General features: G+C 55.6%; 3 protein-coding genes across 15 annotated transcripts; 1 reads left to right on the top strand and 2 right to left on the bottom strand.

Moving 5' to 3' along the window:
• The first annotated feature begins 496 nt into the window (after nucleotides 1-496).
• On the top strand, nucleotides 497-3,389 carry ZFAND2B (zinc finger AN1-type containing 2B). Of its 6 annotated transcripts, none has more exons than XM_065930532.1 (10): nucleotides 497-572; nucleotides 698-759; nucleotides 1,022-1,116; nucleotides 1,357-1,488; nucleotides 1,618-1,769; nucleotides 2,004-2,099; nucleotides 2,175-2,235; nucleotides 2,322-2,389; nucleotides 2,708-2,780; nucleotides 3,094-3,389. In XM_065930532.1, exons 2-10 carry the CDS (start codon nucleotides 717-719, stop codon nucleotides 3,145-3,147), a joined length of 774 nt encoding a protein of 257 aa, XP_065786604.1. In that variant the 5' UTR covers nucleotides 497-572; nucleotides 698-716; the 3' UTR covers nucleotides 3,148-3,389. The 6 variants fall into 6 exon arrangements, with proteins under 6 accessions (XP_065786604.1, XP_065786601.1, XP_065786602.1 ...); XM_065930529.1 differs by having other exon boundaries at nucleotides 502-572; nucleotides 698-771; XM_065930530.1 differs by having other exon boundaries at nucleotides 530-572; nucleotides 695-771.
• Nucleotides 3,390-3,502: 113 nt separating this feature from the next.
• Nucleotides 3,503-11,280, bottom strand: ABCB6 (ATP binding cassette subfamily B member 6 (LAN blood group)). The gene is made up of 19 exons (XM_065930528.1): nucleotides 10,408-11,280; nucleotides 9,973-10,110; nucleotides 9,541-9,727; nucleotides 9,243-9,344; nucleotides 8,892-9,075; nucleotides 7,938-8,059; nucleotides 7,327-7,436; nucleotides 7,077-7,142; nucleotides 6,780-6,905; nucleotides 6,562-6,638; nucleotides 6,410-6,473; nucleotides 6,213-6,298; nucleotides 5,941-5,998; nucleotides 5,273-5,377; nucleotides 4,683-4,857; nucleotides 4,434-4,546; nucleotides 4,096-4,190; nucleotides 3,957-4,025; nucleotides 3,503-3,767 (listed from the first exon to the last, which is right to left on the bottom strand). Exons 1-19 carry the CDS (start codon nucleotides 10,954-10,956, stop codon nucleotides 3,659-3,661), a joined length of 2,535 nt encoding a protein of 844 aa, XP_065786600.1. The 5' UTR covers nucleotides 10,957-11,280; the 3' UTR covers nucleotides 3,503-3,658.
• Nucleotides 11,281-11,655: 375 nt separating this feature from the next.
• On the bottom strand, nucleotides 11,656-21,148 carry ATG9A (autophagy related 9A). 8 transcript variants are annotated; one of them, XM_065930516.1, is made up of 17 exons: nucleotides 20,965-21,148; nucleotides 20,599-20,667; nucleotides 19,908-19,965; nucleotides 19,354-19,485; nucleotides 19,188-19,231; nucleotides 18,602-18,666; nucleotides 17,718-17,879; nucleotides 17,395-17,536; nucleotides 16,421-17,169; nucleotides 16,184-16,337; nucleotides 15,895-16,074; nucleotides 15,251-15,499; nucleotides 14,866-15,044; nucleotides 14,642-14,759; nucleotides 13,423-13,642; nucleotides 13,075-13,220; nucleotides 11,656-12,791 (listed from the first exon to the last, which is right to left on the bottom strand). In XM_065930516.1, exons 4-17 carry the CDS (start codon nucleotides 19,454-19,456, stop codon nucleotides 12,786-12,788), a joined length of 2,517 nt encoding a protein of 838 aa, XP_065786588.1. In that variant the 5' UTR covers nucleotides 19,457-19,485; nucleotides 19,908-19,965; nucleotides 20,599-20,667; nucleotides 20,965-21,148; the 3' UTR covers nucleotides 11,656-12,785. The 8 variants fall into 8 exon arrangements, with proteins under 8 accessions (XP_065786588.1, XP_065786585.1, XP_065786586.1 ...); XM_065930513.1 differs by lacking the exon at nucleotides 20,599-20,667; XM_065930514.1 differs by lacking the exon at nucleotides 20,599-20,667 and having other exon boundaries at nucleotides 19,908-19,962.
• Nucleotides 21,149-21,274: the final 126 nt, after the last annotated feature.

Raw genomic sequence — 21,274 nt, 5'->3', positions numbered from 1 at the left:
GATAAGAGATGATTACAATAAGGTGATAGGGTGCTAGAAAAGAACGACGGGAAACCACAAGAGATGCACTGGGCTCAAACTGAGGAGGGTCAGAGAAGTCTTACCAAAGGACAGCGAAACCAAACTGGAGGAGCTACGGCTCTGAAGAGAAATGTGTATCTCACAGAAACATGGGTGTTTTCAGTTCGTAGAGTAGGTATAGCAGCGGCTGTAAACGAGATGGCTGGGGGAGGGTGCAGAGTGAGAAGCAAGCGAAGGACCCAACTGTGAAAGACCCCAAACCACCCCAGCCTCGAAGATGTAATCTCTCCTTGTCTTCGCCCGCCCTAACGCCTTCGTGGACCTAGGCCCGCGCCCAGGGTCTCCAAACCCACCCGCGGCCACTCGGAAGCCCAGGAGACACCATCCAGCTCCCCGACGCCTAGCAAAACAGGACGGGCCTCGGCTCTTCCGGGATGAGCCCCGCCCCCGCAGACTGAGCGGGACGTGCCCGCCCTGCGCGACGACGTCAGCGCGCCCGCGCGCGCCAAGGGAGGAGTGAGAACTGCGGTCCGGGAGGCGCTGACGCTCCGGTAAAGCGGCCTGAGTCGAGGGGAGGAAGGGGCGTGACGAGGAGTTCCCCCCAGAGTACGGGGTCGCGATTTGGATCCAGAGCTGGAGCCCTTGGGGAGCTCAGCATCGCGTCCTCTCCCAGCAGGTCCCCGTCCGGCCCGGCGATGGAGTTTCCGGACCTTGGGGCTCACTGTTCGGAGCCGAGCTGTAAGCGCTTGGGTAAGCGGGTAAAGGGGTGAGGGGCGGAGCACGCGGGAGGCGGGGCCGGGCGGAGTGGAGGGCTCCTGGGCTGGGAGTGCCCGAGGAGGGCGGGGCTCGAGCTTGGGGCGCGGCTTAGGAGATAGTGGAGTAGGGCCAGGGTCCAGTTGGTTCCTAATGCGGCAGCGTTTTCCTGCCCCTGAGTGGAAAGCTTGAGTGAGCGGGAACGTCGAGGTCCCACTGGACCTGCAGTCTGACCCACTTCCTGCAGATTTTCTGCCGCTCAAGTGCGATGCCTGCTCGGGCATCTTCTGCGCAGACCATGTGGCCTACGCCCAGCATCACTGTGGATCTGCTTACCAAAAGGTGAGGGGGCGGTCTGAGGGTGAAAGGGGGCGGGTGGAGGATGCGTGCAAAATCTCCGGAACCCCTCTGCCTCACACTTTCCCTTCTTTATTGTCTTCTTGAGGCTCAGTGCTGGGAACATTATTTCCTTTTGCGTTTATGGAGGGCATGTCCAGGTTCTTTCAGGGGGATTCTCTCAGGATCAGAGATCTGACTGCACTGGGAGTAGGCCACAGACCGACCCCTGCTCCCTAACTATAGGATATCCAGGTGCCTGTATGCCCACTCTGTAACGTGCCTGTTCCTGTGGCCAGAGGGGAGTCCCCTGACCGTGCTGTTGGGGAGCACATTGACCGAGACTGTCGCTCAGATCCAGCTCAACAAAAACGTAAGGTAAGTGTTAGAGGGATCAACCATGGTCACCTGGGACTATAAACGCCTGGAACTCTGCACAGCTGTTAGGACAGGGTTGAAAAGGGAGCAGAGATCTCAGCAGAGACAATCCTTCCTACTCCACCTCAGATCTTCACCAATAAGTGTGAACGCGCTGGCTGCCGGCAGCGGGAAATGATGAAACTGACCTGCGACCGCTGTGGCCGAAATTTCTGCATCAAGCACCGTCACCCACTGGACCATGATTGCTCTGGGGAGGGGCACCCCACCAGTAGGGCAGGGTAATTGCAACCAAGTTCTCTACTTGCTTTTGGGACCTGAATGAACCTTTGTCTTAACAGTTGGGAAGCTTCACCCTGTCTCCTTTGGCTAGGGAGTCTTTTCTTTCTTTTTCAAGTGCATGTTTTCCAAATCTTTTGGAGGAGCTCCCTTCCTGACTTCCTGGGTCGGGAGGTGAGAGGAACCTGTTAAGCCGAAGGTACCTGGAGGCATGCCCAGAGTGTCTCTTCCTACAGACTGGCTGCCATCTCCAGAGCACAAAGCCTGGCTTCTTCTACAAAGACCATCCCCAGCCCGAACCAGACCTTGCCTTCGTCTTCCTCTGCCAGCAGGTAGGCCTGCCTGTTTCCCTTCTCCCTTTTTCCCCTTCACATCTCTGACCTGAGCCTCTTGAATGTCTGCCATAGAGCCACAACTCAGTCTCCAACCCGGACAGCCCCTCCAGTGATTACTTTGCAGAATGGCTTGGTGAGTGGGGCAGAGGTTGGATGGACAGAAGCAGACCCACAGAGAGTGAAGTCCAAGGCACCTGGTCTTATTTTTTCCTTTTGCAGAGTGAGGATGAGGCTCTGCAACGAGCCCTGGAACTGTCCCTGGCAGAGACCAAACCCCAGGTCCCAAGGTACCTACTCACTGGTAAAGGGTGGGGCGTGGGTGAAGGCTCAGTTTGGAGGGAGGGAGGGAGGTGGGACTGCTTTCATCCAACGCAGGATAATAGGAACTTGGGCTCAAAATTAAGTTTTTGAACTATATGACCTTGGACAAGTTCTTTGGCCCCTTATGGTCTTAATATGTTCAACAAAATGAGGACAATACCAACACCCTGTAAAAACCTACATGTGAAAATTGAAACAATACTTAGAAGGGCTCAGCACAGTGATGCCTAACAGATGAGATGCTCACATTTTAGATACTAAGTTAAGCCGTTCCTCCCTCCCAGTTCTCAGGAGGAAGAAGACTTAGCTTTAGCACAAGCACTATCGGCCAGTGAGGCAGAATACCGACAGCAACAGGTATGAGGACGGCGTAGAGATGGGCCCTGTGCCGGGAATAAGTAAGGAGTTTGCGGGGTAGGGGGGAAGGCAGGGAGCATGTTCTTCCAAGTGGTAGAGTTTACAGGGGTGTTTATCCTTTTGTTTTCCTATGACTCCACTCAAGGACTGTCCCTCATTTCCTTGACGTCGCACCCTGTCTTCCTCTCCTTCCCCTCCCCTTGCTCCAGGCTCAAAGCCGCAGCTTGAAGCCGTCCAACTGCAACCTGTGCTAGGGCCCTGGGCTTGGGGAGGGAGGCTCAGCTGAGGAAGACTGTGGCCCTCGCACCTCTAGGGTCCACAGGGAGAGGAGGCCCGGAGCAGCCGGAGTGAAGACGAGGAGGAGTGACGTGGAGGCCACCTCCAGGGAGCATCTGGAGAAACAGCATGTGGAGCTGAGCCTACAGAGGGCTCTGCTGGCCACTCCAGCTGCGTGGGAGTGAGCCGCTCTGAACTGCTCCCTGGCCAGGTCCCACTTGGCCCCCCTGCATCTTGTCATCCCCCATATACTGGGGCTCCCCTTCATGTATAGGGGGCAGGGACGGGGACTAGAAACAATAAAAGGATGGGCAGTCTATAAGACACCAAAGTGGTGTGTTTCTCTTTTCCAATCAAAAACACAAGAGTCCCGTCACGAATGCTCATCTGACCTGTGGTGGAGGCCTGCTGTAGTTCCCCACACCACAAAGTCATAGTGATCCTAACACAGTCCACACTTTTATTTCCCCCACAATGCTCTTCTGAAAATCCCATCACTGTAGCTAGCACCAAGACCAGGATGAAACATGGCAGGGAAAAGGGATACAGTATATTCCCCTCAGAGTTATCCTTCAGGAAGGAAGTGGCCACAACTTTTGTCATCATGCCTTAGTCTGGGGCTTGGTGTCTTCAGAGACTTCTTCTTGTCCCTGCTGCTGTAGCTGCCACATGTCAGCATACACCCCACCTCGGGACAACAGAGCCTCGTGCCTGGGGCAAGGAGAAAAATGTAAGTCCCAACCAACTGTTATTTGTACCCCAAGAGTCCTTGCCACCAGTCTGTGAGATGACAAGGAACTGGTGAAGGAGATCCTTCCAGAAACCCCTGGGATTCCACAACCTTTCCTTGGGGCCCCCACTTCAGAGGCCCTTCCCTGTTTATCACGCTGTGTCCCTTACCGTCCTCGCTCCACGATGCGGCCATCCTTGATGACGAGGATCTGGTCAGCACTGACCACCGTGGAAAGCCTGAGAGGTCAGAGGTCAGTCACCCACCACAACATCTGAGGGGGCCCCCCACCTGCTGCCTGTCCCATACCTGTGTGCCACCACGATGGTGGTGCGGTTGGCGCAGACTTTGGCCAGAGAAGCCTGGATGGCCCGCTCATTGTGGGTATCCAACGCAGATGTTGCCTACAGAGAGGAACTTAGGTAAAACTGTCCCTCCCACCAGATCCCTGGTGGGAGGAGGATGCAAGTGGCTAGCCGAGGCTTCAGGAATCAACAAGGACCTTGTTTTGAACTTGAAAACTGTAAAGTGTTTTTGTGAAACATGCATTCGTGCCAGCTCTCCTACATGAGAACGGTGCTCAGCAGGAATGGCTGGGCACAGGCTCGGGGAGGAAGGAGGTGGGGAAGGCGTCTCAGGGCCCTCACCTCATCCAGCAGAACAATGTCTGGAGCCTTGAGAATGGTGCGAGCGATGGCGACACGCTGTTTCTCCCCACCACTCAGCTTCAGTCCCCGCTCGCCCACCTGCGTATCATACCCTGTGGAAATTGCCCACCTCTCTCAAGTCACATGTACTACACTTGGTTTCTGTGACCAGATGGGCAAGGACGGGGTAGACCAGAGGCAGTAACGGGTCTGAACTGGGCGGGGGGAAACCCTGAAGGGGAGGCTCACCTTCAGGGAAAGCCATGATGGTGTCATGGATGCCTGCAGCCTGAGCCGCAGCCTTCACCTCGTCGTTCCCAGCTGTGATGCGGCCGTAGCGGATATTGTTGGCAATGGTGTCGTTGAAGAGGACAGTGTCCTGGGGCACGACTCCAATGTGAGACCGGAGAGAAGTCTGGGTCACCTGGGGCCAAAAGACCATATACTCTGGCCTGTGAGATCCCTCCAGGCCTGGAAGGTAGGATGGGCTGGTGGGAAGCACATGGGATGAGAGGCTCTGTGTGAGTCCTGCCTTCACCTCCCCAGACCCCAGCTGTGTGGGCAAATCGCTTAATCTCTGTTTCCCCATTGATAGAAAATTCATTTTCTCTCCCTGCTGCCCTGGATGGCTGCAGATCTTTGTGTCTCATACGGCATCCTAGGAATCGCTCCCGTGACTACTTTCCTTATACAAACCATGTGCCGCTAGAAAAGATGAGGTATCCTGACCCAACTTTTTGTAGGGGTGACAGCTCTTTCTCTACTCCCTGGATGCCCAGCACGCACTGTTCTTTCACATACGGGCCCCTAAGTTATAGTCTTCCCCTGAGCATCCTTACCTGTGAAATATCCTGCCCATCTATTCGAATGCAGCCAGAGCTGATGTCATAGAAGCGAAATAGCAGACGCAAAACTGTGCTCTTCCCTGCTCCCGATGGGCCCACCTGTTGCATGAAAAACAGAGGGAGAAAGGACTTCCCTGGTGGTGCAGTGGGTAAGAATCTGCCCACTTGGGCACATGGGTTTGCTCCCTGGTCTGGGAAGATTCCACATGTCTCGGAGCACCTCAGCCCATGCACCACAACTACTGAGCTTGTACTCTAGAGCCCGAGAGCCGTAACTACTGAGCCTGCATGGTACAACTCCTGAAGCCCATGTGCCTGAAGCCTGTGCTCTGTAACAGGAGAAGCCACCACAACAAGAAGCCTGTGCGTGGCAACAGAGTAGCTCCTGCTCGCTGCAACTAGAGAAAACTTTCACACAGCAATTAAGACCCGCCACAACAACAACAAAAAAAAGCTTAAAGAAAGAAAAACATTCTCAGGCCCGTTGGCTTTTAAGACTTTCTCTCCAAGAGGCCACCAGTGTCCACAGAGGAGCCACATTCAGTCCTGTGACCCAATATGACAGGGCTCTCTGACTCTACAACCTGGATCCTCAGCTACCACGGGCACTGGAATAAGGGAAGCTCAAGGAGTCTTGGTCAGAGCGCTGGGTCTCCTCTCACCAGGGCCAGTGTCTGTCCAGGCATCACGGTGAAGGACATGTCCTGCAAGGTCTCCCGCCTGCAAGGAAGGGTGAGCATGGTCGGCAGGCTGGCTATACTGCCAGGGGCCCCTCTACCACTAGAGCTAGTACTGGGCCCTGCCGCCTCTCCCTCAGTCTGTCTTCCCAGATGGTGGTGGGCTGAGAAGCAGGGTGGAGGGGCAAGGGGAGGAGCAGTGTGTAAATGGACACAGGAAAAGGGGGCTGTGGGAGGGTGGAAGGGGAGGGGCTCACCCATCAGTGTAACTGAAGTGCACGTTTTCAAACTCAATCTGACCCCTCTGAAAGCGAAGGGGCCCTGCGCCGGGAAGGTCCTTCACCTGGGAGAGTGCCAACCATTGTATGCCATTATAGGCCTGGTATCCTCCAGACACGAGGGACACCATGCCAGCTCCCACTCCCTACAAACCCACTCCTCTCTCCTCACTCACTTCTGTCTTCTCTTTCAGCAGGTCAAACATGTTCTCCATGTCGATGAAGTTGGTCTGAATCATCCTGCAAGAAGAGGGCTGGTTGGAGCGCCTCCCGGGAGCTGGGGAGATAACAGTGCACCCTGGACAGGTGAGGGCTGGCATCAGGTTACCTGTAGTAGGTGCCAAACCAGTTGAGAGGCATGTATAACTGGATGATGTAGGTGCCAAACAGCACAAAGTCCCCGACCTATGGACATCCGGGGATGAGGACAGAGTCACAGGAGGCTGGTGGGCTGTCACCCTGCCCACTAGCTACCCCCCTACCTACTTCCCACCCATGAACCTGATGGCCCAGACAAAGTCCCCAGGCCCAGGACAGTTCCCTCACCTGTAGCTTCTGCTCAGTGACAAAGTAGGCACAAAGCAGGGAGCCGGCGAGGAGCCCAAGTCCAATCACCAGGTTCTGGGTCTGATTTAGTAGAACCAGTGAAGCATTTGACTTCCACTCTAAACTCTTGGGCAAGGACAAACAAGGAAGGAATGTCATACACATGTTGACAGTCACCAAATCCCAACCTGGGCCCAGGCACATCAACCTCACAGCCCAAATTTTACTCCTCTCAGGCCTGGTGATTCCACAAGTCCTGGCTGTTGCTCTCAGTAGGCCGCAAACCAGCATCCTGACCTGATATTTGATGATGGCCTCGCGATAGCGTTCCACTTCATAACTCTCTGCGTTGTAATACTTCACCTGATAAATTTCAAACCAGTGCTGTTTCACATGGCCACAACTTTCAGCTCCATTCCCCATCCCTCCTCCCTGATTGTAAGCAGCACACTTCGCATCCTCCCTGCTCCTTGTCAGCCCCAACGACCCCAGGCACACTCCTCTACATCTCCAAAACTCACAACACTGCCACTGAGGTCTCCGTTACCGTCTCAAAGTTTAGCAAAGAGTCCACAGCCCGGGCCCGGGTAGCATTCTCCTGCATGTTCATGGCCCGTCGAAACTTTGTTCTCCACTCAGTGACCACGATGGTCAGGGCTAGAGAGTGACAGGAGAAGCGAGAGGGAGGAGGAGAGAGCAAGTCACTCCCAGCAGCAGAGACCACGTGTATGTCTGCTGCTGGTCACGTGTACACTAACCCTGTGTTATAACCCAGGGACCCAGATTCCCAAGGGAGGGAGTCCTAAGCTCCCTGAGGGAAGGGGCTGTGTCCAAGACATCATCAAAGTCTGCATAAAGCCTGTGTGAAAACAGTTTTGGTGAACCAATGGAGACAAGCTGCATCCTATCACGTGAAGTTCCTCCTTGACTTGAGGTTCCACAGCAGGAATCTAAAGTGACCAGGATGTCCTTCCCTAGGGAGAGCTGGGGCTTCCTTGACAGAGGATGCTCACCCATCACACTGGGAAGCAGCAGGAGCCTATTGGAGCCCATTGATCTACAGCTTCTCAAAGCTGGGCCATCTGAGTCGGGGAAGGACTCACGTTCAAGGCACTCCGTAAATGATTCAGGGAGATGGTTTCACCAAGCAGCACTCACCAAGGTAAAAACCCATGCACAGGAACACAATGAGGCCAAACCAAGCATTGAAGAACATGCTGAAGTAGACAATGCCAATGATGATGTCAGCCAGCGTGGGGATGATGTTGAATACCAGGTAGCTAGGAGGCAAAGTCAAGCAATAAAGAATACGTTAAGGGCTCAGGGTCAGTAACTCTACCTAGAAGGTTTCAACATAGTGTTGTGTTTTCTGTAGCAACAGACTAGAATCAAGCTAAATGCCCCTTAAGCATCGATGCCCCTTACCTTATTATGGCTAAATAAACCATAGCATGCCCAAACTATAGAATGCTTTGGATCAATTATAATGCATGAGAAAGATCTTCACGTATGGATGAGACTGTTGTTGTTTAATCACTAAGTTGTGTCTGACTCTTTGCAACCCTGTGGACTGTAGCACGCCAGGCTCCTCTGTCCCTGGAATTCTCCAGGCAAGAATACTGGAGTGGGTTGCCATTTCCTTCTCCAGGGGATCTTCCCAACCCAGAGATTGAACCTGCATCTCCTGCTTGGAAGGCAGATTCTTTACCACTGAGCCACCAGGAAAGCCCGGATAAGAATACAACTCCATAACATTTTGATAATAAAGCCATTCTGAGAAATGACGCCTACGTCACGTCATGATACCATCTGTTTTAGGAAACACCTCCACAATACCTACTAGTTCTACATGTATATATGTAAAAAAATGCAAAAAAGCAGAACTCTACATACTAAACAGAGTGGGAACCTCTAGTGAGTGGAATTCAAGAGATTTGCTCTGTCTGCTTTATTGGAATTATTATAAGGGCATGTGTATATTAATTTTATAATCTAAGAAAAAAAACAAAAGACAGAGAGGCAACTCCTCCAGCTGGGTGGGTTGTCCTGACAGCCCCTCCACCCGTTTCCCCAGCCCTGCCCTCCCGCAATTCCTTTCCATTGGCATGGCACCTGAGCAGCCCCGTGACACTGGACGTGCCCCGGTCCACGATTCGCAGCACCTCCCCCGTGCGGCGCCCCAGGTGCCAGCGCAGTGAAAGTTCGTGCAGATGGGAGAAGAGGCGCAGTTCCACCTGCCTCGAGGTGAACTGCTGCACTCGGATCCATAGGAACGTGCGAAAGTTGGTCACAAAGCCTGCAGGGAGCCAGCGGAGGACTTGGTAGGGCTGAGTGGCCCAATGACGTCAGCCCAGCAGCAAGATGTGAAAGGTCTGAGAGCACCAAGGGGCCCCGGGGAGGGACGCCTATGGAAGGAGGGACAGTGGCCAATGCCAACCAGGGTAACAGCAGAGTCCCTCATACCTGTACTGCCAGTGCCACCCCCCTGGAGGAACTTGAGGAAGACATAGATGATGACCGTCCAGACCAGGGAGTTCCAAGGTGCCTTCTGGGTCAGCAAGTTCACTACGGAGAAAATGAGTCCAAGCCCACTCAGAGACCCGAGCACTCTCTTCGGGAGAAACTGCCCTAGGCATCAGCCACAGCCGCTACTGACCACCCAGTTCTCAACTCTGTCACACTTCCCTGGGCTAGTCTCTGCCACCATCCAGGCCAATGAAGGACCAGAGTGCTAAGCTGACCCCCTCCTTCTCCCCCTCACCTATGTCCCTATAGAAGATGGGGACCAACACGTTCAGTCCCCGCTCCAACCCCATGAGCCCCAGGCAGAGGAGCACAACGAACTGCAGAGCTGGACTCCCCCGAGGCCACAGGTAGCCACTCAGTAGGCGGAGCTTCCTGCCTAGGTCTCGCCAGGTAGACCTCGGTGGCCCCTCTGTTGATGGAACCTAGGATGGTGAAACATGTATAGGGGAGGGGAGCTCAGAAATCAAAATGGTATTAGGCAGAAACCCCCTAAGGAAAATGTATGGGATTATAGCTCCCAGGTAACTTGGACCCACATGTGACCCCTGATGGGCTCAGGAAGGCTAACAGGGATTTAGATTTAGGAAAGTGAGTTATTATGGTGAGTAGAAATGATGACGGGGAATGGAATTACGATAGACCCTAAGTTTTAGAAATTGAGATGTACCTGGCTCCTCTCTACATCTTGATCCTCTTCATTGACCCGCAAGGTGTAAGACTGCGGTCGGAGTCCAGGGGCCCAGAGCCCCAGGACAAAAAGTCCTCCAGAGACCACATACCGCAGCACCCACAGGCTAAACTGAACCTAGAATTAAACAGAGGCGGGGAGACTATCACTGAGGGCCAAAGTCCCATTTTCACTACTTGTAATATGGCTGGGCACTGGGGTAGTACACACACCCAGGTCCTCTTCAGGGGCCCAGCATCTAATGGGCTTTAAAAAAACCTACAGTGACTCAGCACTGCCACTCCCCACCAGCTGGCTATCAGCTCGCAGCAGTACTGGCCCCTCCTTTCTTTTCTTTCTTAAAGGCATTTGAAAAGCGTGGAAGCAATGTGAGCAGACACGTCACGCATCCCTTCCCCCCACGAGGTCCCTCACCTGCTGGCTCAAGTTCGTCCTTGCCCACCACCATTGTGGGTTGTTCCAAGACACCAGGGCCAAATTCTCGGCTGCAAAAGACACAGTCCAGAGGAGCAGGAGACCCGGGCTGTGCCTGAACTTGATCCAGACGCCCATTGCTAGCTTCTGCAGCGCCTGGCTCCGTTCTGTTAGGAGCATCGCCAGACCACAGGCGCTGGCCACAGTCCCCAGTACAGAAGCCAGGAAAAGGTAACCTGGTAGTGGGGCACCCTGGGCAGTGCCCACCCGGCCAACGAGGCCGGCTAGGGGCAGCGCTACCTGAAGTGTGGCCAGAAGCAGCTGCAGCACGTAGGGAGCGACGCGAGGGCCGGCCGCCCAAGACACCCTGTCGGCGCCACCAGGCCGCTCCGGACGTCTGCAGGGAAAAGCCGGCACAAGGGCCAGAGCCCCCAGGGCTAACAGCGTCGAGGGCACGAGCGTGAAGAAGAAGCAGGGGCTGAGCCCACCCTTCGCCCAGACCGGACCCGCGGGGCCTTCGGCCTCACAGTAGTTGCCCACAGTCACCATGGCAATGCGTGGCCACCGACCGAGACTGCGGGGACTAAGGGACCGGAGAGCCGGAGAGGCGGCCGCTCGGGGCGGGGCGCGGAATCCCGAGTGTCTCGGATCATGGATACTCTGGTCACTGAGCCGCAGGGGTCGCCGGGCTGGGTCGCACGTGGACCCAGCCACACCACCCACTCGCTTCGCGCACGCGCCGCCGCCACGCACTCACGCCGGGCACGTACGCGGTCTCCGCCGTTCGCCCTCTGCTCGCGGCAGTTGACCCTCCGGCCAGGTCCGGGCCCACTGGAGTGTTCAATGTCCGACTCCGGCGCCTCTCTTCCGCAGCAGCCCCGCCCACCGGGGCCGCCCCTGGCCCCTACCCAGGTCCCCATTGGCCGAGAGTCTCCGAAGGGGCGGGGAGGGGGAATGGCGCACGCAGAGAAGGGCAAAATAGAAGGGCGGAGCCGGCACGGTCACGTGCTCAGGGCGGGAAATCTGACCGCACGTCCTGCCGGAGTCCTTGACCTCCGAGGAACCGTGGCTTGGGAAGCTGCCCTTCTGCTCGCCCGCTAGGTCGGTATATCCAAGAGATCGCATAGACCAGCTTTCTCACGGGGCGGACACCCAGTCCCCAGCCACCTGGGTGGTTCACAGACACCCCACCCCTCCTGCCCCCCCAAACCCTAGCCGCTCCGGACAAGAAGCCACGACTTAGTCAGTCCCTTCTTTATTAAAGGTTGTCAAGCTGTACACGGTCCCCCACCCCATTCCGCTGTAAGTTCGGCTGCGTAGTTCAACCGCTCACCTGCAGCGGACCCGAGCTGGGGGAGAGGGGCGGGGGTGGGGGGGAGGGAAAGGAGTTGGTTCCCAGCATGCAGTGCGGCAGCCCAAAGCCGAGGGCGAAGCCATCCTGTCGCCCCTCCATCCCCCTCTCGGGACAGCGGGATGCAGGCCAGAGCGCTCTTGCTGGGAGACAGACAGCCGAGGTCACACTCTGGCCCTTTCCATCCCATGTGCAGGTGGTACGGGGTACAATAAGCAGCAATGGGGGCCAGGAAGGCCGCAAGTCTCCCGGGGCCCATCCTAAAAAGTTGGACAGGACAGCAAATCCCTGCTGTCCATCCCTGCTCCACAGTTTAGAAACCTTCCTTCTTAGTGTCAAAAGATAGCATGAGGGGAGCTGGGAGCTAAAGCCTCCACACCAACACAAAGCAAAAGCTGAACAGAAGGGGGGAGCAAGGGAACAGAAGGGAAGCAAGTGGCAAACATGCCAGTGATGTATGTGCAGGAAGCAGGGGAGAGGTGAGCAGGCTGCAGCACTGGGAGAGAACTGGGGGTGAGGTAAGGGCCACAGCCTGAGCTGCTCATCTGTTTGGGGGTGGGGAGGGAGGCTGCAGAGGTTGAGGGTCCAGGCCCAACCTCCCCACTCCACAGTTGGCACACGTTCTCCCTGCTTGGCAGCTTCTGGGGTGGGCAGTCCTCTGGAGACTTGCAGGGGTGGGTGCAAAGGTGGCAGTACTGGGGCTGGGCTGGGGACCAGTTTCTAGCACCACACTCTGAGCCAAGGGGGGTCCTGGGGATGAGGCTAGAGTCCCATGTGCCCTGTTTCCTAGGTCCCCTGTCTCTCTCCTGGGGCTGTGGCGAGCCCAGCATTGGCACCTCCCTTGGCCAGGCACGGACACACAAACAATACACGCGTGGAGCCAGGCAGCACTCGGGAGCCCTCCATGACGGACGGATGGGGTGGCAGGGCAGCAATGGCCTCCATCCTGGGGCACAGGGACCCTCCTCTGGGATGGCAGGGCAACGATGGCCTCCATCCTGAGGCATAGGACCCTCCTCCGCCTCGTCTATACCTGTGGAGAGAAATGGGTTGGTTATGGAGCTGGTCTTCAGCAATCTGCTTCCACAACAGAAGCCTAGAGATAAAGGAAAAGGAAAATTTGATTCTGAGGCAGGTAAGCAAAGGAAAAATCGAGTCCTGGGTTTCACAGTTGGTGAGGGGAGAGAAGGCAGTCTACTTTGGAGGAGAAGTTGCAGCATCTGTGCACAGGAGGCCACCTCCCTTCACATGAGAAGCTTGACCTCAGCCTGAAGTTACTACTTCTGGCTGTCGGTTTCAGGTCTTGGAGCCCTTACCTTATGCACCTGAGGGGGGAGCTCATCTTCTGAGCCCTCTTCGGGCACAGGCTCCGGGTGCCTTGATGCTGACTGCCCATCTTCAGCCCATCCTCCCAGGGGCAGCCGAGAGAAGTGAGAGGGAGCCCGGGGCACTGTGCCAGGATCTACAGACACAAGTGAGTACTCTTAGTGTGCACACAGACAGGAATGAAGAGATGGGCTCTGGGGCTGCTGGGGGAGTTGGAGGCGCCAGGGAGGGACTAGTCTTCTTGGGTCTGGTCCCTCTGACCTCTCTCCTCCCCTAGAGGCCCCAGAAGGACCACTCTTCCCTGAAGGCTCAGTCTCTTCTGCATCCCCAATGCATACCTGTGATGCCTCCGTAGCGCCTCTGGAAGCCCCCCTGCAGGGCAGTGGTCTCAGGAGCTCCAGGCCGGGGTGCAGCACAGGGATAGCTTGCAGAGCGGGGGATAGGCTGGGCCCTGGCCCCCTCTCCCCCCTCTTCGGGGGCACTCTCCCCACTCTCATCACTCTCCCGGCGGTGCCACACATGCCGCTCAGGTTCAGCCTGGGCCTGCTGCTTGTGGAGCTGAGAAGTGGGGGATTCGTTAGTTGGGGACAGAAAGTGAGTCGCTCAGTCGCGTCTGACTCTTTGCGACCCCATGGACTGTACAATCTGTGGAATTCTCCAGGCCAGGATACTGGAGTGGGTAGCCTTTTCCTTCTCCAGGGGATCTCCCAACCCAGGGATCGAACCCAGGTCTCCCTCATTGCAGGTGGATTCTTTACCTGCTGAGCCACAAAGGAAGCAGTTGGGGACAGAATAATATCTGAAATAGTTACCCTCCACCATGGTATTGGCCAGTTCTGGTTATAAATTATAAATCGCCTCATCTAGAACCACTCACCCAGAGTACCTGTTATGTTAATAACATGTAACATACATGTGATGTTTTACAAGTTAAATTCTCAGCAGATTCCTGGAACAAGCCTGTGCACAGATTGTAATGGCTCTCATTTTTCCCAGTCATTTGATTCCAGAATAAATTGTTTGTGAATCTAAGTGCCAGGAGCTCTTTTAGGTGCTGGGGATACAGCAGTAAACAAAATAGACAAAAACCCCAACTCCCTGGGGCTTATATACTTGGATGGAGTGGGGGGAGATAAGACAATAAACAAATAAATAAGGAAAAAATACCAGTGTCAGATGATGCTAAATGCTATGGAGAGAAAAACAGAACTGGAAGATTCAGGAGGGTAGGCAAGGGAGGCTTTTACTCAGGGTGGCCAGAGATGGTCTCATAGCGTGGGAAAGAGCAGACCTGAATGAGAAAGAGGGAGCCATGTGGATATGTCAGGCAAGTGGATTCTTAGCAAGGGAAACCACAAGTGTGGAAAAGCCCTGGATGAAAGTAAGCTTGGCTGAAAAGGATAGGAAGAGGAAATAAGCGGGAATGGAAATTGCAGAGCAGGTACATGGCAGAGAAGGGATTCGAGCCCATGTTTTGCTTCTCCACGTCTAAAACCCTCTATTCTATTTTCAGCTGCCACCTTGGTTCTACAGCCCTGCCCCTTCCTGCCCACTCACCTGGTGCATGTAGAGGGCATGCAGGCTCATCTCAGTGGAGGCATATTCTGACAGCACCAGGCTCTGCAGCTGGCCTTCCCACACGCTGCTCCCGGAGCTGGTGGTCCTGGCATCCACCCTGTCCCCCACGCCAGCACAGACAGCAGTCATCAACATTTCCGAGACCCGCACAAACTGCTGGGGGCTACTGCCATGCCCTCCCCTCTCGGCCCACTGCTACTCACCCAGAGCCTGTCATGGTGCTGGGAGCCCGGCCTGTGGGAGCCTGACCAGGCTGCAGAGGCGAGAAGGAGCGCAGAGCAGAGGCGACTTCAGCCCTGTGCCTGGAGCCCTGCAGGTCTCTAGGCAGAGGGGGGCCCCGGCAGGATGAGCCGGCTACCACATTTGCAATAAGGCTCAGTGGCTGTGAATAAAAGGGGTGGTAGAATTCTCAGGGCACAAGGAGGCCTCTGGGTCCCCCAGGACTCTGCACATTAGGACCCAGTGGCACAGACTGAATGAACAGAGAGAAGGAAACCAACAGGAGGGTGGACCCTTCTGCCCCACACCCTCAAGTCCCAGCTCCTGGTGTCCACTCTGCCCATCACCTCCCAGTCCCTAGGAACGCACCTCAGACTCGGATTGTAAGGACTGGATGGACGTAAAGAGGGCATTTTCCGGGAGCAGGCCCCCTTGGGCAAGGCCAGCAGCTGCTCCGTCCCGCTGAACTTGCTCCTTGAGGAAACCTAGGAAGGCCGTGCTCTCACGTGGTGGCTGCCAGCCAGGGTTGGTGATGGCAAAGTGCATGAGTGACAACTCTGTCTTTCCATCCTCGGCCTGCTGGTACACTGAGGCCTCCGTCTGCCCACCGGACAGCCACTGCACAAGGGAGGCTGCAGTGAGCAGGACTGGCCCCTTACAGAAGCCCTTTTGGTAACTTTCCTGCAGTGGAGGGGGGAGGCCTTGCCCCTGGAGGACAGAGACCACAATGCACTGCTGTATCTCGTCCGGGGGCCCTAGTGGCCGCCCTACAAGTAGCCACATACTGTGCTAGCTGCTTGGTTTGTGCCTTTCTCAGGGGAGCTTGGCCAAGGATGCAAGTTTAAGGCTATAATCCAGTCTAGGCTCCTGTTTATAAAGCTGTGTGTGCCCTGGTGCAGGGCTGCCACTTTGTGATTCATTGGCTCAGAAGGGGTATCTTTTTGCAGTATACCCCAAAATGCTGTATAGGCCAGCATCGCCTCTGGCCAACTGCCCCCCTGCTTTCCTAATACCTGGGGATGCCCATGCTGGCGAACATCCATCTGCGCGAAGGAGCAGGTGTCTCCAACACCGACAACCTCCACAGTGAAATTGCGGAAGAAGTCTATAATCTCCAGGGCCCGTGGGCGCAGGCAGAAGATGAGGATGAGAGGTGTGACAATGGGGCTCAGTAACTCCTCCAGGATGAACACCTAGAGAGGAAGAAAGGGACTGAGGTCACAAGAGAGCAGGAGGGAGACCAGCCCTCGGCACCGAGCTGTCAGCCAGTCTCTAGCAGGCCCTGACTCCAACTCCACTCACTGCCTTGTACTGGAAGAGCTGGGCAAACTCGTCCCGGGTCTGCGAGCGGTGGGCATTACCCTGCCAGTGGTCAGGCATGTAGTGGATGTGAGCGAGGATCACGCGGAGCAGCTGCTCAGGGCAGAACACCATGTGCTGGTCCGGGATAAAGGACCTGGTAGGATCAGGGACATGGTGAGATGGAAGCCCTTCCTGGAAATGACAGGCAGCCTGCTCCCCTCTGCTGCCCTGGCCCACCTGCACACGGTCACGGTGACCCCCAGGAGTGTGACGGTGGTGAGGACGTGTTCCACAGCCAGCACGTCTTCATCATAGATGGTGAGGGCAATAAGCACGGCCAGGATGGAGCCAGCGAAGAAGGCGCAGTTCTTGGCCAGCAGTGTCAGCAGTGGTGACAAGAAGCAATTCATGTACTTGGACGCGGGCTTGTAGCCTCGGTTGAGGCGGGACTGCAGCTCATGCTCCAGCTCGTTGAAGTGGCGGAGGTAGCAGCGACCGTAGAGCGACCAGCAGCGCGCACCCAGGGCGCCCGGCTCCCGCTTGAGCACCTCGGCATAACTGAAGAAGGCGTAGAGGATCTGCCAGATGAGGATGAGGGGGCACAGCAGGAAGTTGGCAACGCCGATCCACAGGATGCGGTTGCTGAGGCGCTGGGCCAGCTCCAGCCGTTGCCCCCCACGTTTATACTCAGCCTTGAGGCTCCATTCGTTGAGAAAGAGAGAGCCAGGTCCCCAGAAAAGGATCAGCTCGAAGTTGTACTTGAGGCCCCGGGTGAAGAAGACAACCTCCCCGAGACCCGGCAGGCGGAAGCGCAGGGGCAGGAGGGACTTGTTCACCAGGGCCACCATGTAGTTCTGGAACCGGAGGATGCGGTGGTAGATGTCCAGCTCTGTCAACTCACGCTTGTGGATGCAGATCTGGTGCTCCTTCTGGGTCTGCACGATCCGGGCCTGCACTTCTTGCCATGTGCAGTATGGAAGTGCTGACTGCGGTGGGGAAGAGACGGGGGATGGAAGGCAGGGTGGTTGCCTCAGCCCCTTGCCCTCCATGAGCTGTGAGGCTCAGGGGTCCTTGGGAGCCTTTAAGCAGACCCTGCCTGACCTACCAAGGATGGAGGAAGTTGCCTGATGCCCAGGAATATACCCCACCCTTCCCAGTCTGTGGAAGACATCCTGGACTGTGGTGCTAATTGCCCAACTTCCCAGTCTCACCATGGGGATGCGCAGAGCATGCAGGTAGAAGGAGTGGATCTCCCAGTAGCAGCAAATGTTATAGATAAACTTGATGAGCCGGTGGACCCAGAAGACACCAGCGATGACCAGGATGGTGATAAGGGAGCCATTTTCCTGAATCCTGGTGGGGGAACAGGGAAGGGGAGGAAGAGTGGCCTGAGGCCTCTGGGCAGAAATGCTGCTGTCCTGAAGGATTCGGAGAGGCTGAGCCTGTGTTCTGGGGAATGTTACTGCCTCACACCCCATCTCCCACCTGCTAGCTGAACTACAGGTTCTAGTGCCCTCTGACCTGCAGTGCTTACCTGGCACTACAGACTTGGGCAGGCAGAAAGGCATCTGGCAGAGTGACCTTGACAGGCTCGGTTGGGTGAAGACTGTGGTTCACCATCTTGTTGGCGAATAGGATGTCATAGTCCACACAGCTGACCAGGAAGGTGGTGAAGGCAACCACAAAGAGGAACTGCCTGGGGAATTGGGCAGAGGGGGTGCGGTCTGAGAGTCAGAGAGACACCAGTGAAATAACCGGGAAAAAGTGAGAGTCTGGAAGTGGCAGACCAAGACTAGGGAGCAGCCTCTGGGGAAATGGAGGGCCTTTCTCTACTGCTTGGCCCCAGGAGACCCAAGGCAGTACCTATTTTTGGCTCTTAGCTTCAGGCACCACAGAATCAGCCTGCTTTTCTATCTCATGGTAATCTCTGCCACCACTCACTCTTTCAAAGGTCTTAGACTGTGGTCTCTGGTCGCCAGTCCCTGATTGAGATCGTAGAACCCCTTTGCAGGTTTCCACCCCTTTACTCTTTGGCAAAGCCATATGGCTCCTTCCTCCCAGAAGGCCCTCTACTCAGCAGTAGGTCTAAGGTACATCCAAGGCAGAACAGAGGCATTTTTCTCAAGTAAGCATCTGGCATCTGATACCTCCTGACGGAACCATGCTCATTCTACTGGAGCTCTGATGAGTCTGACTTCTCTTTGTGGAAGACACAGGACTTGGAAAGCTTTTCTTATAAGGGTGATTAAAAAAGATAAGTCTGTAAAACTTGGTGCCACACCCAGCCTTAAACTATAAAGGTTCGCACTTTTGAGCCTTGCACCTAGTTGCCCTGGCAGTTTGGGCCAGGGGTTGAGCTCAGAGACAGGAAACACTGTGATGTGTTCCTTCACCGCACCATCCGTCCCTTGTACTTACATGAGCTCAAAGATCTCCCCGATGAGCATACAAGTGAAACCATTCTTCTGGTGTAGATTATAAACGTGTAATTGTTAAGAAAAAGTGGTCGGTAGAGACAGCAATTAAGAGCACAGACTTTGGTGTCATGTACCTGAGATGAAGACCTGGCTCTCTGACTTTCAAGCTGTGTGACTTTGGCCAAGTTACTTAACCTCTCTAAGCTTCTGTCTATAGTAGTATAATAGCATTTGTCTTATAGGATCGTTAGGTCTGAGATAGCGCATGTAAAGTATTTAACACAGAACTGACACAAAGTCAAAAGACAATAATTATTATGATTATTAGCATACCATCAAGAGAATCACCCTCAGAGAGGTTCCTTATAAATTAATGCTACAAAGTACAATGCACATGGCTCTTAATAGATGTGGGATATCATTATTTATAACTCATTATTTCCCTAGCCTCTACTTAGGTTCAAGGTGCACTCCACTCCCCTTTGAGGGATTAGAGCCAAACCCACACCAGGTTCTTCCCCTCAAGGAGCCTGGCTTAGAGAGGGGCTGAAGGTTCAAGAGCTCCAACACAGAGACACAAAGGATATTCGAGAGAAGAAGAGGTCAAGGTTTTCGATGTGATGCCAAGGTGCTGTGGGTACAGGAGCAGAGATGTCAGAGCCCCGAAGAAATGGAAGCCCCTTGCTCCCTCAGTGTCCCTCCACCAATTTTCCCCCCAAGTCCCAGTTCTGACTGTCATGTCCAAGAACTCACACTTGCTCCCCTCAGGGACATGCACCAACAGGTCCTCCTCTCCAGGGGGTGAATCGCTGTAGGAGGCCTCTAGGCGCTGGTATTCAGTGTCAAACTGCGCCATCACCACCGCCCCCTGTCCACCCTGTCCACCTGTGGGCACAGAGGAAAGAGAGACCCAGGTTCAGACCTTCTGCTGTCATCTTACCTGCCTATAGAACAGAAATGAACGAGAAAGAATCCTTGGGCTTGGTCTCCACTACTAGTCGTCTTGGATCAAAGGCAGAGGGAGTAGTAACCCAAGGAAAGCAATGTGCTCAGGGCTTGGGAGGCCCTCACCGACCAATGAGCTCAGTCATTCCTGTAGTCTTTACTGAGTGTCTACTGAGGCTTTGCTGGCCTGAAGACAGACTCTACCCCTTTATGGGGTGGGGCAGCAGGGTCTGTTTCATCTTCTATTCAGTGGAGAGAAGGGGCCCTCCCATTCCCCTCCTAGAGAAACCCTGGTCTCCCAAGAGGCTAACAGTTTGGAAGCACTTTGTAAACAGAAGTTTGAGATAAGCACATGGCCCTACCAGCTCCATGGACAGTGTCAGCTCCGCTCCAGCCCTTGATGCCCTGGCTCTGCAGCTGCTGGAGGAGAAGGTGTCAGGCCCCAGAGAGTGGGGAGTGGGAATAGAAATAAACCCAATGCTACCACTCCCCCCTGCCCCCCAAACCCCCCACCCCCACTCAGGGGAAGCCAAGCAAGGGGCAGGGAGGCTGCAGTGGGAAAGAGGCACCCCTCCTAGCCTAAGGCTATGCACACTTCCTCTGGTTGTGCCATATGAGGCCACTCATTCAACTCTAGGGTCCCATGCTGTGGCTTAATGAACCTGCGGAGACTGTCTGTACAGGGCTGGACTGTTCTCTATGCCCCACCTCAGCCTAAGGAATTAGGTGGGCCTTCCCAGGTCCGCAAGGTCCCAAACACAAAACCCAAGAGAATCTCTCCTAAAAAGGAGCTGCCCTTGCTTCCCTAGCAAACACCCAGCAGGCAGGCAAAGTTCCTAGATGGGATATCCTGACTGGGTCAGTGTAGACCCAGATCCTGGCTCAACTGTGGGTTCCCTTGGTCCTGGAGACAGGCATGATCTAGGTGGCACTCACCCAGTCAGTGCAGACCTTGAAGCTCTGGAGCACTGCCCAGCCTGGCCCCAGTGGGGTTCCCCAGGTTAGTGAGAGCCCTGGATCCTAAGAAGCTGACCAAGCCCTCAGGGAACTCACCACTCACTGGGTCAGTGTAGACCCAGGGCCCATAGAGCCCCTGTCAGCCGGGCCCGGGCTCAGGGGTTCCTGCGGACGTTGGAAGAATCGAGCCAGTCCGACAGCCGATACACCCAGCCGAGCTGGGTTGCTTTTCTACACCCAGCTGCCACGACCCGAGCCCAGCGCGCCCCCAGACCGCCCGGCCCCAGGCCAAGGGCTCGGCTCCCAACAGCGGACAATCTTGCGCGCGGCCCCGCCGCTCACGCGCGCCCCCGTCCGCGCGCCCCCGCTATCAAAACATTCCGGCTGCGCGCCTCCGCCCCGCCCGCGTTGCCCCTTCCCCCGTTACCCACCGCAAGTCCGCTTAGGACTCCGCGGTCATACCTGGCCAGGCCCGACACGGGTCGTGAGATTTCGGTAACCGGGCTCGCGTTTCACCACAGGAACGGTCACCCGGGTGATTCCAGGGGCTCCGTCGGCTTCACTGGGCTCGGCCCGACCGGGAGCGCTAGGCCCGGCGTCTGCCACTCACTGTCAGACTCAGTTAGCCTGACCAATGAACGTGGGGGTGGAGACACGATGGCCAATGCTCGGCGTCCGAGGCGGGACTAAAAGCTAGAGGCGGGCTCTGGAAGTCAGGGAACCAATTGCACGCTCTACGTGGGGCGGGGCTCAGATGCAGCCAATACCTTTT

Source organism: Muntiacus reevesi, chromosome 3, assembly GCF_963930625.1.
Source record: "Muntiacus reevesi chromosome 3, mMunRee1.1, whole genome shotgun sequence".
NCBI lineage: Eukaryota > Metazoa > Chordata > Mammalia > Artiodactyla > Cervidae > Muntiacus > Muntiacus reevesi.
Note: the sequence above shows the minus strand (reverse complement) of the source record. Positions and strands in the feature narration are given on the sequence as shown.

Coding starts and splice junctions, on each gene's coding strand:
- ZFAND2B (XM_065930529.1), top strand. CDS start 717: ATGGAGTTTCCGGACCTTGGGGCTCACTGTTCGGAGCCGAGCTGTAAG. Junction 1,489..1,617: donor CAGCTCAACAAAAACGTAAG/GTAAGTGTTAGA, acceptor ACTCCACCTCAG/ATCTTCACCAATAAGTGTGA. Junction 2,236..2,321: donor TTACTTTGCAGAATGGCTTG/GTGAGTGGGGCA, acceptor TTCCTTTTGCAG/AGTGAGGATGAGGCTCTGCA.
- ABCB6 (XM_065930528.1), bottom strand. CDS start 10,956: ATGGTGACTGTGGGCAACTACTGTGAGGCCGAAGGCCCCGCGGGTCCG. Junction 7,143..7,326: donor CTTTGCTAAACTTTGAGACG/GTAACGGAGACC, acceptor GAAATTTATCAG/GTGAAGTATTACAACGCAGA. Junction 6,639..6,779: donor TCACTGAGCAGAAGCTACAG/GTGAGGGAACTG, acceptor GGATGTCCATAG/GTCGGGGACTTTGTGCTGTT.
- ATG9A (XM_065930516.1), bottom strand. CDS start 19,456: ATGGCGCAGTTTGACACTGAATACCAGCGCCTAGAGGCCTCCTACAGC. Junction 17,880..18,601: donor GGGGAGATCTTTGAGCTCAT/GTAAGTACAAGG, acceptor CCAATTCCCCAG/GCAGTTCCTCTTTGTGGTTG. Junction 17,537..17,717: donor GCCCAAGTCTGTAGTGCCAG/GTAAGCACTGCA, acceptor TTCCCCCACCAG/GATTCAGGAAAATGGCTCCC.